This window comes from Mus caroli, unplaced genomic scaffold (assembly GCF_978045245.1).
Source record: "Mus caroli unplaced genomic scaffold, Mus_caroli_1 scaffold_13, whole genome shotgun sequence".
NCBI lineage: Eukaryota > Metazoa > Chordata > Mammalia > Rodentia > Muridae > Mus > Mus caroli.
In genome coordinates this window covers 1,112,501-1,128,485 of record NW_028227268.1, presented here as the reverse complement: position 1 = coordinate 1,128,485, position 15,985 = coordinate 1,112,501, and the positions used below count along the sequence as shown (strand labels likewise).

The 15,985-nt window shown below is 47.9% G+C and overlaps 1 protein-coding gene across 5 annotated transcripts in view; it reads right to left on the bottom strand.

Annotated features, from left to right (window-relative positions):
- The window catches only part of Ccdc57 (coiled-coil domain containing 57), a 107,681-nt gene that overhangs the window by 53,870 nt on the left and 37,826 nt on the right, over positions 1–15,985 (bottom strand). For 4 of the 5 annotated variants that reach the window (XR_015044901.1, XM_029484105.2, XM_085829344.1 and 1 more), the window contains exons 9-13: positions 15,742–15,904; positions 15,143–15,277; positions 6,458–6,671; positions 5,840–5,992; positions 2,356–2,456 (exon numbers count right to left, since the gene is read on the bottom strand). Coding sequence is in view for 4 of the 5 variants with exons in the window: in XM_029484105.2 (XP_029339965.1) it covers positions 2,356–2,456; positions 5,840–5,992; positions 6,458–6,671; positions 15,143–15,277; positions 15,742–15,904 (766 nt within the window). In the remaining variant the exon portion in view is untranslated. The remainder of the gene's footprint in view (positions 1–2,355; positions 2,457–5,839; positions 5,993–6,457; positions 6,672–15,142; positions 15,278–15,741; positions 15,905–15,985) is intronic. The other variant, XM_085829345.1, reaches the window with a different exon arrangement.

Genomic DNA, 15,985 nt, shown 5'->3' with positions numbered 1-15,985 from the left:
AAGGCAGTGATGGGTTGGGGGAGTAGAGCTGACAGAGCGTTTGGCTAGGATGCAGGAAGCCCTGGGCTTCATTGCCAATATCACATAAATAGGATGTAGTGGCCCATGCCTGTAATCTCAGCACTTGGTGGGGAGAGGCAGAAAGATCAGAAAGTCAGGGCCATTCTCAGGCAGCTTGGGTCCCACAAGAGCGGACCTGAAGATAAAAGTAGGCACCAGGGGCTGTGGTGGCTGTGAAGTTCAGAAAGGGAAGTCAGGGCATGGGTCCAGTGATGGCAGCAGGGTCACGTGGCTCCACTGTGGCCTGGGCCAGGCAGGAAGGGAACCAGGAAGATGGGAAGCACTCTGCCTCACACAGTAGCCACTGTTCTAGGTTAAGGGAATTAAAACAGTTCTTCTGGCCGGGCGTGGTGGCGCACGCCTTTAATCCCAGCACTCGGGAGGCAGAGGCAGGCGGATTTCTGAGTTCGAGGCCAGCCTGGTCTACAAAGTGAGTGCCAGGACAGCCAGGGCTACACAGAGAAACCCTGTCTCAAAAAAACAAAAAAAACCAAAACAAAACAAAAAAAACAGTTCTTCTGTTTCAGGGATTCCTGTGGTTGTCTCTGTGTGACTATCCCTTCTTCCCATGGCCTCATGAAAAGCATTTATAGAATGGTGAGAGGACAGTATGACCCTCCTCACTTACTGTAGGCTTAAGTGGGTAAGCGGTGGTTAGTGACTAAGAGTCAAGACAGACGAAGGACAGGAGACTTAGCAAGCAACATGCCTGCCTCGTCTGCCTACTGAGGATCTTAAATCCAATGCACTCTGGCTAAAAGTGAGCAAAGGATCTAAGCAGACAGACACGCATCAGAGGAGGCTGCAGGCGGCCACACCTGGGAGAAGGCGCTCAGCATCGTCTTATCAGCAGGGAAGTGCAGGTCAGCTCAAGTCACAAGGAAATGCCGTGGACCAGAATGGCCAGAATCAGAAAGGCAGAAGAGGACTGCTGTCTGTCCGTCCAGGACTATACACATGGAGGAAACAGGACAGCTGTCCAGGACTACACACATGGAGGAAACAGACCCTAGCACAGCCACCGTGGAGAGGTAACGCTGCTACTGCTCTTGCTTTTGCTACTGCTGCCCTGGAAACAGTCTGGTGTCTCCTCAAAGAGTAAGCACAGACTCTCCATAACATTAACACAGCAATTCTCCTTCTGGGTACACAGTCCCCAAATTGAAGCCATATCTCTACAGAGACACGTGTACAGGGATGTTTACACTGTTCATGATGGCCAGCAACAGAGGCGACCTAAGGGTTTATCCATAGGTAGATGGATAAACAAAGCCACACCAGAGGACTGTGTGGCTGCAAACAGGAAGGAAGTGCTCATGTGTGATGTAACACACGTGAACACTGAAGCTGATGAACTATTCTAGCACTTGGGATGCACAGGCAGGAGGATCTCTGTGAGTCTGAGGCTAGCCTGGTCTACATAGAGAGTGCTATCTGTCTATGTAGTGACAGACTGTGACATCTGTCTCAAAAACAAAACAAAATAAACTTCTGGGTTAAGTAAAAGAAGCCAGACATAGTGACTTCACATATACAGGTCTTAAATGTCCACCTTGCTCTCTGTCAAAGCCTCCTCTTTCTTCTACCTGGTCTTCTTGTATGTTTTCTTCTTTCTCTTCATATATATGTGTACATATAAAGTACGTATATACATCGTGCATCTATACATATACTTATAGGCTACATAATGTATATAAACACATATACAAATGTATGTCTATGCACATATTTATGTGCATACATATGCATAAATGTGTGTGTATACATTGTGGTTGTTGCTGCTGCTGTTTTGGGATAGGGTCTCATGTATCCCAGGCTGGCCTCCAACCCTCTCTATAGCCATGGATGACCTTAAGCGCCCTGCCTCTACCTCCTCAGTGCTGGGGCAACAGACACTTACCACCATATCAGGATTCCCTGTGAATCATCTGTAGCCACACATAAGATAAACCGCTAGGCTTGGTGGCGCACGCCTTTAATCCCAGCACTCCGGAGGCAGAGGCAGGCAGATTTCAGAGTTCAAGGCCAGCCTGGTCTACAGAGTGAGTTCCAGGACAGCCAGGGCTATACAGAGAAACCCTGTCTCAAAAAAAAAAAAAAAAAAAAACCAAACCAAACCAAACAAACAAACAAAAAACCCATAAGATAAACTAACTACTGCACAGTGCAGTCCTTTGTTCTGAAGAAAACAGAAATTGGGACCTGGCACCTCTCAGAGCCTGCACCTGTGTCCACATCTGGACTGGTTCTTCAGCTGGAATGAGTGTAAAACCTAAGTGTCCAGACTAGTCTCACCTTCCTTTTGAGCTGTGTCACCAGCAAGTTCAAGAGGTGCACTCTGTCTCCAAGTTTTCTGAGTGCTAATGCAGTGGATGTCTGGTCTGCCAGGGCTGCGTCTGTAGGTAAGAACAGCTGCTGTCAGATCAAACCTCAGAAACAAACCAGTCTCCCTGTGGAGCTGAGCCTCTTTTCCCACTAAAGCGTCTAATTGACCTCAAGGGAAACATGTCCATCCCTGAACCAAAGGGTTGGGTCCCTAGAAAGATCAGAGATGTGATATTAGTACAACCTTATATATACAGATGTGATATTTAGTACAACCATATATATATATGTATATATATATATGTATATATATATATGTATATATGTATATATATATATATACATATATACATATATATATATACATATATATAGAGAGAGAGAGAGAAAGGAGGACTATAGGATGAAACCCAGCCTTACCATGTCAGATCTGATCAATTTTCCCACTTAAATACAGGGCCATTTATGTGGGGAGAAAGAGAGAGAGAGAGAGAAAGAGAGAAAGAGAGAGAGAGAGGGAGGGAGGGAGGGAGGAAGGAAGGAAGGAAGGAAGGAAGGAAGGAAGGAAGGAAGGAAGGAAGGAAGGAAGAAAGAAAGAAAGGAAGAAAGAAAAAAAAGACACTCACATAATACATGGGTCAAAGAAGTGACACTTGATATTCCAAGTTATTTTGCGTGGAATGGTAAAAACAACTGAAAGGATGTTGTAAAATAATACATGTAAAATATATACATGTAAAATAATAATAAAAAATTATGCAAAGCTGTCCTTTCAAGGAAATTCGCAGCATCTAGGCCGAGTGGCTGAGGCAGAGGCTTGGGAGTGAGTTGGAGGCCAGCCTGATCTACTTAGTGAGAATGTCCTGAAATGAAAAGTTGGCTGGGGGGGGGGGCGTGACTGAAGAGACGCCCCAGGGGTACAGAGCACTTGCTGTTTTTCCAGAGGACCTGGGTTTGTTTCTCAGCACTCACATGGCAGGCAGCTCGCAATCATCTGTGACTTCAGTTCCAGAGGATCTGACACCCTTTTCTGTCCTCCGTAGTTACCAGGCACACACAGCACACAGACACATGTACATAAAACACTCATACATGTAAAAAAACAAAAAACAAACACAGAACCACTGGCTGTGGCTAGAGCTCAGAGGCAGAGAGTAGGCCAGAGCCACTGTGTGCTAGGCTCTAGGTTCCATCTTTAGCACTGCACAAAAAAGGAAAAAACATTTATAGCATATATAATAACATGCATACCTTAGAAATAAAAGATTAACCCATGAAAAACAAATAATCTAGAAGGAAGGGCAGAATAAAATGAACATTCACTACTGAGGAACCAGAAAGTCCTCTTATGCCAGCAATCCCAGCGGCTGACCTTCTGAACAGCAAGGAGTAAAGAAACCAGTAACCACTCGCACACTCCCAGGGAGGACACCAAGAAAGAAGAGAAGAGAGCAGAAGCAAATGTCCAACACGATGTGTGGGGAAATGTCTATGGACATTTAAGACTCAGGATAGACAGTTACAATACAGCTGCGGTCTCAGCTACTCAGGAAGTGGAGGCAGGAGGATTATTGTTTCAAAGAAATAAATGAATGAAACAGGCAGGATAAGAGACTTCAGCCTAGAAGTTTGAAAACTTGATGACATGGATAATTTCTTAGTTTAATGTAATACAAAACATATAAAAAGAAAATATGACAGCGCTGAAGCACACCTTAGATCCCAGCACTCAGGAGGCTAAGGCAGGGGGATCTCTGTGAATTTGAGGCCAGCCTGGTCTACAGAGTCTCAGAAAAGGAAGAAAAGCAACAAAATATCAACAGTCCCTTAACTACAAATACATATTTAAGTTTCAAATCTTCCCACAAGAAAAACTCTAGGCCCTGGTGATTTGAAGTTAAATTCAACAAATTGTTTAACAAAAAGAAGGTGTGTCTGATCATGCATATCTCTAAGGCCAGAGTAACCCTGGTTCCAAACTCTGACTAGAACATTACAAAAAAGGAAATATGGGCAAGCCGGGTGCAGCAGCCCATAAGGAAGTGGGCACCACAGTGCCCGGGCTCCTTCACAAGGAAAGGTGGCCTGACAGGACAATGTGTTCCACCCTGCTTTGCTCACTAGTCACAACCTGGCACACAGATGTCTCTGCAAGGTAAAAGAGAGACAGCCCCTTGGTCAGGGATGTGTTCCTGTCCTTCCTTCCCTCAGATACTAGGGGATGTCCACAGTACCTCAGACATTCTCTCCTTCCTTGTAAAGAATGCAAAGGCAGCCCAGGGCAAGCCTGTTCTAGGAAAGATGTCTGTCCTCTGGGTTTCCTGCCCACTGCTTGCATAAGCTCTGCACCAAGCACAGCACACTCCTGGGAAGGGCCAGTGGGTAGACATCTGTGGAGAGCCCTGAGGGACCCAAGGACAGTACACGTCTGGGGCTTGGCAGAGGAAGTGCTGCTCAGAACTCCAGGGTCTCAGAGGTCACAAGATGCCACCAGTATTGGTGCAAGGCCAGGCTGCATGAATGACAGCATCACTGTATGAATGACAACTGTCCCTCACAGGCTCAGATGTTTGGACACTTAGTCCCCACTTGGTGGCAGTGTTTAGTGAGGTTTAGGAGGTGCGGCCTGGATGGAGGAGGTGTGTCACTGGAGGCTAAAGACTCCAAAAGTCTATCTGCTTTGTGCTTGTGGTTCAAGAGGGAGCTCTCACCATTCTTTCCTAGTTGCCATACCTTGTCTCTATTGACTCTAACCTTCTGCAACTGTAAGCCAAAATAAGTGTTTTCTTCTATAAGATGTTTAATTCGTGGTGTTTGTCTCTGCCTCAAAAACATACCTAATACACTCACTGTGACAGCTAGGACAGATGAGGATTCATTCCAAAAGCCCCCAAAGGATGTTCATGTTTACACGGAGTGCAAATTCACACTGTAACAGGATGCACCACACAGACTGGGACAGCTAACCAGGAAGCTAGATTATGTACCCCGTGGAGCTGCCCTGCAAACTGCTGATGGGCAGTGAAACATAACTTAGGCCAAAAGACAGCAGACAAATGCTCAGGAGTCACATACTTCCACTTGCATGAGAAGACAGACCTGACACTGGAAACTCCCAGGAGCCCCTGCTCTGGAGACAGGGAATCTGATGGCAAAGACTACATAGCTACACCTGCATTTGGAAGACTTGCCTGAGGGAACTTAACTCAATTTTCTTTGTTCTTTGTTGTTTTTGTTGTTTTGTTTTGTTGAGACAGGGTTTCTCTGTATAGCCCTGGCTGTCCTGGAACTCACTCTGTAGACCAGGCTGGCCTCGAACTCAGAAATCCGCCTGCCTCTGCCTCCCGAGTGCTGGGATTAAAGGCGTGTGCCACCACCGACCATACATCTTAATTTTCACACAGTCGGTGTGACTGGGACAGAGAATAAGGTTCAGGCAGCCAGGGGCTCTCACCAGCTGCTGCTGCAGAGCTGTGGGCACCATGGTATGGATTAGCAGTGGCCACGGACATCTTCACTGGCTCTTCTGTGCTTTGTAGCTGTTCTTCCAATGCCTTAAGTTTATGCTTTAGGTTTTGCATTTCTGCTTCAAGGGTCAGAACATAATCTGCCAAGACACCAGAGAACAACACAACACATACTCACAGGCACACTTACACCACTGTCTTACTGCCAAAGCTGCAGGGCTCACAGGTTCTCCTCTGCCCCTGATCTCTCTGCACTCCCCCGGAACTCTCTGGACCGACCTTCACTTCTCAGCTTAGCCTCCATGTCTTCTACGAAGGCTTTGGGATCAGGAGTGAGAATTTGCCTGCCTCCACTCCCATAGGCTTGCTGAATGGAGGGGAATAACTCTCATATCAGGTACTGGTCCCTTAGAAGCAGTCATGGTGCCCACTAAGAACAAGACATAGGTGGGGCTGCCAACTCAGTTCTCCCATAAGATGCTCCTCCTGAGGAAGGCCTGCCCGGCAACCCTGCTGGCACTGCCAAGTCCTGCCCAGCCTGACTGCCTGGAGGTCCCCGTGTCCCCACCATTCACTCCTTTTTGCCTCCATCTCTCCCAGCTCACCTGGAGGGGTGGAGTCTCCTCCAGCCTTGGGATCAGGGTCTGCATTTGAACACTCTTCTGGCTGGGCAGGGGGGAGATGACTGCTCAGCATCTCCATCTCTCTCCGCATCTGTGAAACAGCGTTCCGCAGACCTGCATTCTGTTCCTGTAGCCTCTGGATCTCAGTAGATGGAGAATCTGCCCTTATTTCTCTTTCATGCTGCTGAGGAGGTACCTGTCAACCACACACGCAGCAAGGGAAAATTATCAGGGACACAAAAGATGAGGTCCTTTGTTCCAGCTCAGCTTGGAGCCATATCTTCTCCTCCAGAACTGCAGTGTGTTGTAGAACACTACCCTCTGACTGCAACAGCCACCATCTTTATCAGGAAAGCTGCTTATTTGAAAGAGACCCCCCCCCAAGATCAGGCTTGTCAACTGATGACATTTTCTCGAAGGTGGGAATGAAGACCCTCACCTCACATTCTGGCCTCTCCTCCTCAAACCCAGTAGCATGTAGTCTTGTCCTAACTACACACGCCTAGAGATGTGTCAGGGTGTACATAGACTGTAGGAGGTTAACTGACGGCAGGGGCTTCTATCTGTACAGCCATGGGAAAGTCATTGTCCACTCTGGGGCTAAATTGGTGGTATGATTGCTCTAGAGTTCCCCATGTGCCTGTAAGTAGCCACTCAGGCATGATTGTGAGAAAGCCCAATAAACTCTTGGATCCTCCAGCTGGGCTTTGGACGATTCACACTTTGGTTTGTCATCAAGCACTATGTGGAGGATGTAGAAGCTTGTTTGTTTCCCCAGGGGAAAGTCCCTACAACACAATGATCCTCCTGTATGCCTCGAGGGCCATGTCAATTTGTGAGGCACTGCATGAATGACAGGGTCACTCGGTAGTTGGCTTCTCAGACACAGACAAGGGTCACGGGGCCAGGAAGGAGGAAAAGTGTCAGGGCAGCTCTGGAGGGGTGACAGTTCAGTCACATGCCTATGTTTACTGCACCAAAGGCTTTATGAAATCTTTTAATTTTTTAAAAAGATTGACTGATTGATTGATTGATTTGTTTGTTTATTGTTTTTTCCGAGACAGGGTTTCTCTGTATAGCCCTGGCTGTCCTGGAACTCACTTTGTAGACCAGGCTGGCCTCGAACTCAGAAATCCGCCTGCCTCTGCCTCCCAAGTGCTGGGATTAAAGGTGTGTGCTACCACTGCCCGGCCAAGATTTATTTATGTTTATTTTTTGTGCATTGTTTTTTTTTTGCCTAGATATATGTCTATGTGAGGTTGTTGGATCCTCTGGGACTGAAGTTGTTGGATCCTCTGGGACAGCTATGAGCTGCCATGTAGGTTCTGGTAATTGAACTTAGATCCTCTGGAAGAACAGCCAGTGCTCTTAACCACTGGGCCAACTCTCCAGCCCTGACTTTATGACTTCTATGAAGTTTTAGAACAGTAAGACAATTCACTGGGTAGAACACAGCTGAAAACAGGAACTACAATTGCAACAGAAAGCATCCAAACAGGTCAGGTGAGCAGAGCCCCTAGGCCTGGGACAGTATGAAGTGCAAGGAAAACTGACACTCAGAGCACAAAGGGGAGAAAAAGCAACCCTGCATGCGCAGAGGTGCTCCAGGGCCCGTCAGTGCAAACTGAGGCTCAGTTACCAGCCTCTCTGGTCACCCAGCACAGGAGATCCGAGCCAATCTTCTGAGGAAGAGACACACATGTGTCCAACATCACATTTAAAAAAAGATTATTTTTATGTTATATGTATGAGTGTTTTGACTGCAAATATGTAATATGCACCACATGTATGTACTATCCACAGAGGCCAGAAGATGGCGCTAAATACCAGAAATTGGAATGACAGATGGGCGTGAGCAGCAGCTGTGTGGTGCTGGGGACTGAACCAAGGTCCTCTGCAAGAGCAGCAGGAGCAAGAAGTGCTCTGAACGACCTCTCCAGCTTCCTAGCCATGCTTGTGAACAATCTAACAACCTGGTAAGAAAATGACTCAGCACATTAAAGCATGTTACATGACATAAGCATTCAGATTTTGTTTCTAAGGGATCTCTATGGGGTAGAAATATTTATGGTAGAATTAAAGAAAAAGACAAGCCGGGCGTGGTGGCACACGCCTTTAATCCCAGCACTTGGGAGGCAGAGGCAGGCGGATTTCTGAGTTCCAGGACAGCCAGAGCTATAAAGAGAAACCCTGTCTTGAAAAACCAAAAAAAAAAAAAAAAAAAAAAAGAAAAAGACAAACTTCCTAGTAAAATGCCCAGCAGAGGCTCAGCCCTCAGACACTGTCCTGCCCCCTGCACTTCTGTCCCCTCATCCCCTGACATGTTCAGCCCGTTCCATTCACGTCTGTCTGCCTACTTCCCAGGCATGTGGGTTTCAGAAAGTACCGTTAGGGAGCACCCCTTCCCTCCACTGACAAGTGCAGCCCTCCCGAGGCTGAGCGGAGCTACATTGGGTCTGCTCTAGGCCTGCATTATCTCAAAGATCCTCTCACTACAGCGCTAACATCCCATCCATCCATCCCACCCTTCTAAAATTACATTCTCCCTCTGTGTGTGTTTGTGTGTATATATACATGTCACAGCCTGCACATGGAAGTCAGAAGACAGCTTTGGAGAGTTGGTCCTGTCCTTCTACAATGGGTCCTGGGGATCAAACTCGGGTCTTCAGGTTTAGCAGCAAGCACCCTCACCCACTGAGCCACCTCACTAGCCCAACTAGAGCTTCTTAAGTTGCTGTAAATTGTTTTTCACTCCTAGAACAAAGTTTTCATTTCTCTTACCCTGAGCCCCAGCTTACCAGTGCTTGTTTTTAGTCAGGCTGGCTGAATGTGCAGCCTGTGGCTATAACCTTCTAGCCCAGCCTGAGCTCACCCCAGCTCTTACCCCCGGACAGGAAGGGCCACCTCAGTTCTCTGCACCACCCACCCTCCCCTCTATTATGATGACTGGCTGATTTCCCCCTCTCTGGCAATGAACAGCACAGTAGCCAGGCCAGGAAACCTGGGGAGAACCTCTGTGAAGCAGAGGCAACAGTGAAGCACGGAGAAGCCTGGTCACCCCATGCTACCTCACATTTGTGACACCAAGCTGGCTAAGAGCCTCTTCTGGCCTCAAGCCAGCTACATCTTCTTCCTCTTGGGATCCCCGAGGTGACAACTGAAGCATAAGGGCTACCCTTCTGATCTGCCCTAGACTATGAGTTCTGTTCCCACATCACATGTGCCAAATGGGAGCCTGTAAAATGGATGTCACACATAGCCAATCACTGTGTGCTGAGGAAGCCTATGGCAAATTTGGTGTCAGTCTTTGGTACAGCACAGGCTCCTGGCTATCCAGAGATAGTCCCTAGGTTCTCCTAGTGGGGCCTGAAGGAGGCTCCCAGGCAATAACACAAAGGCAGCATTTCCTTTGCTGACTTCCACGGCTCACCAGTAGGGCAGGCTAGGCAACCCTCACCATTCAGTTCAAAGTTTTCTATAATGCTGCCAGTGAGGAGCTGGTGAGGGCTTCTCCCTCCTGAGCCCTGGCCCATCACTCTATTCCAAAGCTGTACCTAGGCTTGCATCTGCAGGCAGATTCTGGGAACTGTACTGGCTGCTTCGGTTGTTGGGACACAGCCAGATATTGTGTCCAAGATCAAGGGTACACTTGAGGAGGTAGGTGGGGTATGGGCTGTTCCTGACTATAGAGCACACTTCTGAAGTTTATTGTTTACTTAACAAAAACCGGGCAACTGATAGGCCTTGCTGACCTGCTTAGCTGGTACTTGGAGACAAATGTATTCTTTTGATTGCCAGCCTAGGGGAAAAGTACAAGAAAGCTTCCAGTAAGGGGCGTTGATGAGAATAAGTGCTTTTTCTTCTCTCACCTGTCTACAGTTTTTCCTGTGCTCAGTTTGAGAAGCACTTCATATATGACCTCACAAAAGCCTACGGGATGGGGTGAGAGGTCCGTGCGTACCAAAGGCCATCTACCCCTCTCAGCCTCTGATTCTTGTGGCAGAAATGTGAGCAGAGCTGCTCAGGTGTCCTCAGTGCTCCAGCCTTGGGGCAGCTCACCTCATGGGCCCCAGGAGGGGTCAGGAGGATCTTCAACCAACTGTTCTGCCATGGGCCAAGTTTGGGAACTGCAGAGTGTGAGAACTCGGAGGGGAAATGTGTTTTGTTGGCATTCTGCTGCTCAGATTTGATATCCCACAGCATGGCTAAAGGCGAGCACCCACTGCCAGCTGCCAGCACCTGGGCCATCCTGGGCAGTTACTTCCAGTGTGGACACTATCACCTTGTGCCTTGTGCCTACTCTTTGTGATCTGGGAACTTGGTCTTTAACGGAAGGACAGCTTGGTAGGAGAAAGACAAGTCTGAGGCAGGCATCCCTCAGGAAGGGCCCAAAAGAACATCAGTATTGTTACTCCAGAGAACTGGAGAGTGACCTTTCATAAAGGGGCAGGTGTTTGATACTGGGGAAAAAAAAAAAAAAAAGACCATGTGATGGAAAGTTTTATGTCAGCATGATACAAACTAAAGTCACCCGAGAGGAGGGAACCTCAATTGAGAAAATGCCTCCATGGGAACAGGCTGTAGACAGACCTGTAGGGCATTCTCTTCATTATCGATCAATGGGAGAAGGCACAGCCCATTGTGGGCAGTCCTGGGTTCTATAAGAAAGTAGAATGAGCAAGCCAGTAAGCAGCACCCCTTCATGGTCTCTGTATCATTTCCAGGTTCCTGCTCTGCCTGACTTCCTTCAGTGGTGACCAGTGGCATGGAAGAGTAAGCCAAATAAACCCTTTCCTCCCCAACTTGCTTTGGTCACAGCCACAGGATCCCTGAGTAGGACACACCATTAAAGAAGGTCCTTGGGGGCTGGTGAGATGGCTCAGTGGGTAAGAGCACCCGACTGCTCTTCCGAAGGTCTGGAGTTCAAATCCCAGCAACTACATGGTGGCTCACAACTATCTGTAACGAGATCTGACTCCCTCTTCTGGAGTGTCTGAAGACAGCGACAGTGTAAGTGTACTTACATATAATAAATAAATAAATAAATAAATAAATAAATAAATCTTTAAAAAAAAAAAAAAAAAGAAGGTCCTAAGAAGGGGTCGCACTAGTGAAGCCTTATCTTCAAATTAGGAGAGCCAAACCAGAGCCTGCTGAGAGCTAGCCCAGCTTAGTTTTACCAGTTTTTCGTTGTTGTTGTTTTGGTTTTTTGAGACAGGGTTTCTCTGTGTAGCCCTGGCTGTCCTGGAACTCACCCTGTAGACCAGGCTGTCCTGGAACTCAGAAATCCGCCTGCCTTTGCTGGGATTAAAGGCGTGCACCACCACTGCCCGGCCTCTGTAGGAGTTTCTTACAGCTTCTTTGGGAACATCCAGCCATAAGCTGGGTTCAAACAGCACTGTATTCTCTCCCACTCTGCAGGCCCAAAGCCTGACATCACACTGTAAGGAAAGCTGTGCTGCATCTGAAGGCTGCAGCGGATCTGTTCCAGGGCTTGTCAGAATCCGGTGTTCCTGGGCTTGTAAATTTGTCACTCTAGTATCTCTGCCTTGCCACCACACGGCCATCCTGTGCATTTATGTGTCCTTCCCTCTAAGGACAGTAGAAGCAGGGTCAGGGATCAGGGGTCAGGGCCACTCTGCCTCCAGCATGGCTCATCTTAATTCACTACACCCTCAGCAATACAATCTCAGTGAGTCATATTCTGAAGTCTTGGGGTCAGGACTTTAACCTGAGTTTTGTGGGGAATGCAACTCAGTCCACAGGCACCCTGTAACCAGTGTCTGGCTATTGTCACCACGGAACTACTAGGCTCCACTTTGTGGAGGGAAAACCACCTTCTCCATATCGTGTTGCTCAGGCGCCATGCATGAAGTCATGTGTCTTTGGAGAGAATTTTCACTTCTTTTTTTTTTTTTTTTTTGGTTTTTCGAGACAGGGTTTCTCTGTATAGCCCTGGCTGTCCTAGAACTCTCTTTGTAGACCAGGCTGGCCTCAAACTCAGAAATCCGCCTGCCTCTGCCTCCCAAGTGCTGGGACTAAAGATGTGCACCACCACGCCCGGCGAATTGTCACGTCTTACTCAGGACTTGATGATGGAAAGGTCCCAGGCCAGTGAGATGGCTCAGTGGGTAAAACCACTTGACGTGAAAAGTCTGGAACATGCATGGTGGAAGGAGAGAACCAATTCCCTAAAGTTTTCCTCTGACTCCACCCAGATGGTGTGCACATACATGCGCGCACACAGAATCACAAAATAAATGATGTAATAAATAATAATAATAATTAAAAAGGCCCCATGACTGTATCTTGAAATGTGACTCTGAATATTTGACAGTACGCTCAATTTTTCAAGATTGGCACCACAAACCAATGAGATCAATAAAAGAAGAAGCACTATCTTGTATTTTTAAAATGAAGGCAAGGCAGTGCATGCCGTCCTAGCACTTGGGAGGCAGAGGCAAGCAGTTCTCTGTGAGTTCAAATCCTCAAGAGTTTAACACAGTGGTGGGGAATACTTTTAACCCCAGCACTTGGGAGGCAGAGGTACACAGATCTTTGTAAGTTCAAGGCCAGACTGCTCTACAGAATGAGTTCCAGGATAGCCAGGGCTACACAGAGAAATCTCGTCTTGAGGAAAAAAAAAGTTCAGTGCCCTATACAGTGAGTTGCAGGATAGCTAGCTACATAGTGAGTCTCTGTCTCAAAAAACAAACAGACCAAACCAAACAAAAAATAAACAAACCCAAAAGAACCACAAAGCAAAGCAAAGCATCTGGGTTCCTGGTTGGTGGTGATCTGGTTGGTGGTGATGTGATGCTAAGAAGCTGGTATTCCGGCTTCACCCTAGAGCCTGTGTTAACTCTGTCCTCTCAAGCCTTCCTGCTACTTTCTGCTCCAATGGCCAAGAGGCTGCCCCCATTACTCACATGCCTGCCTTTCATGCAGCTATAGCTCCCAGCCAAGAGTACACACAGCCAGCCAGTCTCCTGTAGTTGGACAGTTCCCAGAAAGCTAAGATGGGGTCTTCATAGATGTCCTGTGACTTCATGTGCTGCTCATGTGCAACATAGGGAACAAACTGCTTCTAGGCTGTGTGCCTCACAGGACAGTGAGATGACTGCGTGCAGTGATGGGTCACTTTCATTTATTTATGGTGTTGGGGCTCAAGTCTAGGGCTTTGGTCATGCAAGGAAGTGCTCCACCTCTATAGCCTTGCCAATTTAACATCTGCCAGTTTGTTTTTGATAGAGAACCTTATGAAGTCCAGACTAGCCTTGTACTCACAATTGTCTTCCCTCAGTTGCCTGAGTACTGAAATTATAAGTGTGTGTCACCACACCTGCCTAAATCTTAAATAGTGTGTGTGTGTGTGTGTGTGTGTGTGTATTATATGCTGGTGTGTGCCACGTGAGTTTCAATTTGTCCATGTGTTACTGTATGGAGTCAAGAGGCAACATCAGATGACTTCTGCATAACTTAGGACCTTATGATTGTACAGCAAGGACTTTACACATTGAGCCATCCCCCCATTCCTTCAAATATTCTTATTTTTGGTGTGTGTTTAATTTTGGCTTGAGACAGGGTTTCAATGTGTAGCCTTGGCTGGTCTGGAGCTCACTATATAGACCAGGCTGGTCCCAAACTCAGATCCGCTGAGATTAAAGGGAGGCACAAGCATACCTGATCCCTGAAATATCTTAACCATGGCCAGGACCCACAGCATGCAGGAGAGGGAATCCTCCCCAACTGTTCTCCATGTCAGGTGACAGAAGCAAGGTGGCAGTGGAAGAAATCAATGAGGAGAGAAATCAGAACATGGCTGCCTGGGTAGGAAGAGGGGAAGGGAAGGGTAGCGGGATCTTCACAGGGTGAAGAAATGCTTTCTGGAAGGTATGTGGATAGTTCCCATCAGACTCACTGTTCAGGATGCTAGGGCCTTCATTTTATCACTCTGGGAAGTGAGTTTACCTCATCAAAACTAAACCAAACCAAACCAAACCAAAACCCAGAAAGAAAAAAAGCCAAACCATTTGCAGGCCCAGGCTAATGCCCTTCCTAGCCTCTCCCAGTCTAAGGCTGTCTCGAGGCCCTCTGGCTTCCACCATGAGCACGCTGGTCTCCATGGCAGCAGTATGCTCCTCTATGAGGCTGTGAGCTGGGGCTGTCCAGATAGCTGCAGACGCTTGCTGAGCAAGTCTGGCAATCTGCGTTACTTCCCTGAAACCCACATAAGGTGGAAGGAAAGAACCTACTCCACAGAGTTATGCTCGGACCTTCCCATGCGTTCTGTGGCATGCATGTCCTCCCCCACAATGATATACATAATAGGAAGTAATATCTAGGAGACTGCGTTGGCAAATTCTCAGTCTAGAGAGGTGGTGACACAGGCTACGTAAGCACTTAACAATGACCGACCAGCTTGAAAGACTCAATAGTGATTTGATATTGCCACCTAGTATGGAGCAGGGCCTGAGCCTTTCTTCAGTGCTGGGTGTGCCATGCATGCTCTGGATGCTGTGTTTTAGAGCTGCAAAGAATGGACAAGTCTGGACTTGCCCTTGTGGAGCAACTGTCATCGAGAGGGGGTGGACTGAGAAAGCCTGGCCCAATGTCATAGGCACTGAAGTGTGGAGTGAAGGCTCTTCAGGCCAGCAGGGGGCTTACCTGTGCCTCCTGTCCAGGAAGGAGCCCATGTGTACGTAGGGTTTCCATAGCTTGGTCTCGCTCCAGTGACACAGCCTTCAGCAGAGTCTCCTGCTGACGCAGTGCCTTCTCTGTCTCCTGGAGCTTAGCAGCGACCTGTGGAAATAAATGTCCATCTGTGTGTGGGCAGCGCTGGTCTTCAGGGACCAGACTCCCTTCTGCTTAAAAAGCTGACAAAAGTGAACAGCCACAAGAGCCAATATATATGTAGCGCTCAAAACAAGTAGGGCCACCCTTCACTGGTGGGGGAGGGTTTTCCTGTCCACTTACGGTCCCTAGTTTGCCCTGGCTGGGCAGGGCCATCCCAATGGGTAGGGACTGTCTTACCACTCCCAGAACCAGAAACAGCCTCTAAACATGTTTGGGGCTAAGGTAGAGACTTATTTTTGTTTGGCCTGGCCTTGGCCTTGAGCTCTCCTGGGATGTCAGGGCTGCATTCCTACATCAGCATGACCATGACTCTCGGCTATACATGAACTAGGATTTGAGTATGAGCAGTACTGTACAAACCCATCCTGTACAGTGATGCTCATGCTCCATACCCAGAGGACCCAACACACCTGATCCCTGGCCTTGGTCAGCCCTTCGATCAAAGTCTCCGATTTTTGGATCTGGTCTCGTTCAATATCATCGCAGCGACGCTGCCAGTCAAGGCCTAGTTGTACCTGTTCACGCTCCAGGCTCTGTCCCCTCTCCACTGCCAGGGACAGCTGCTGCTTGTACCTACAGACACATGCCAATGTCCTGTGTGAACTTCCTTGAGGTCCCTTCAACATGAAGAGCAAAGGTGGGGTGATACGTGAG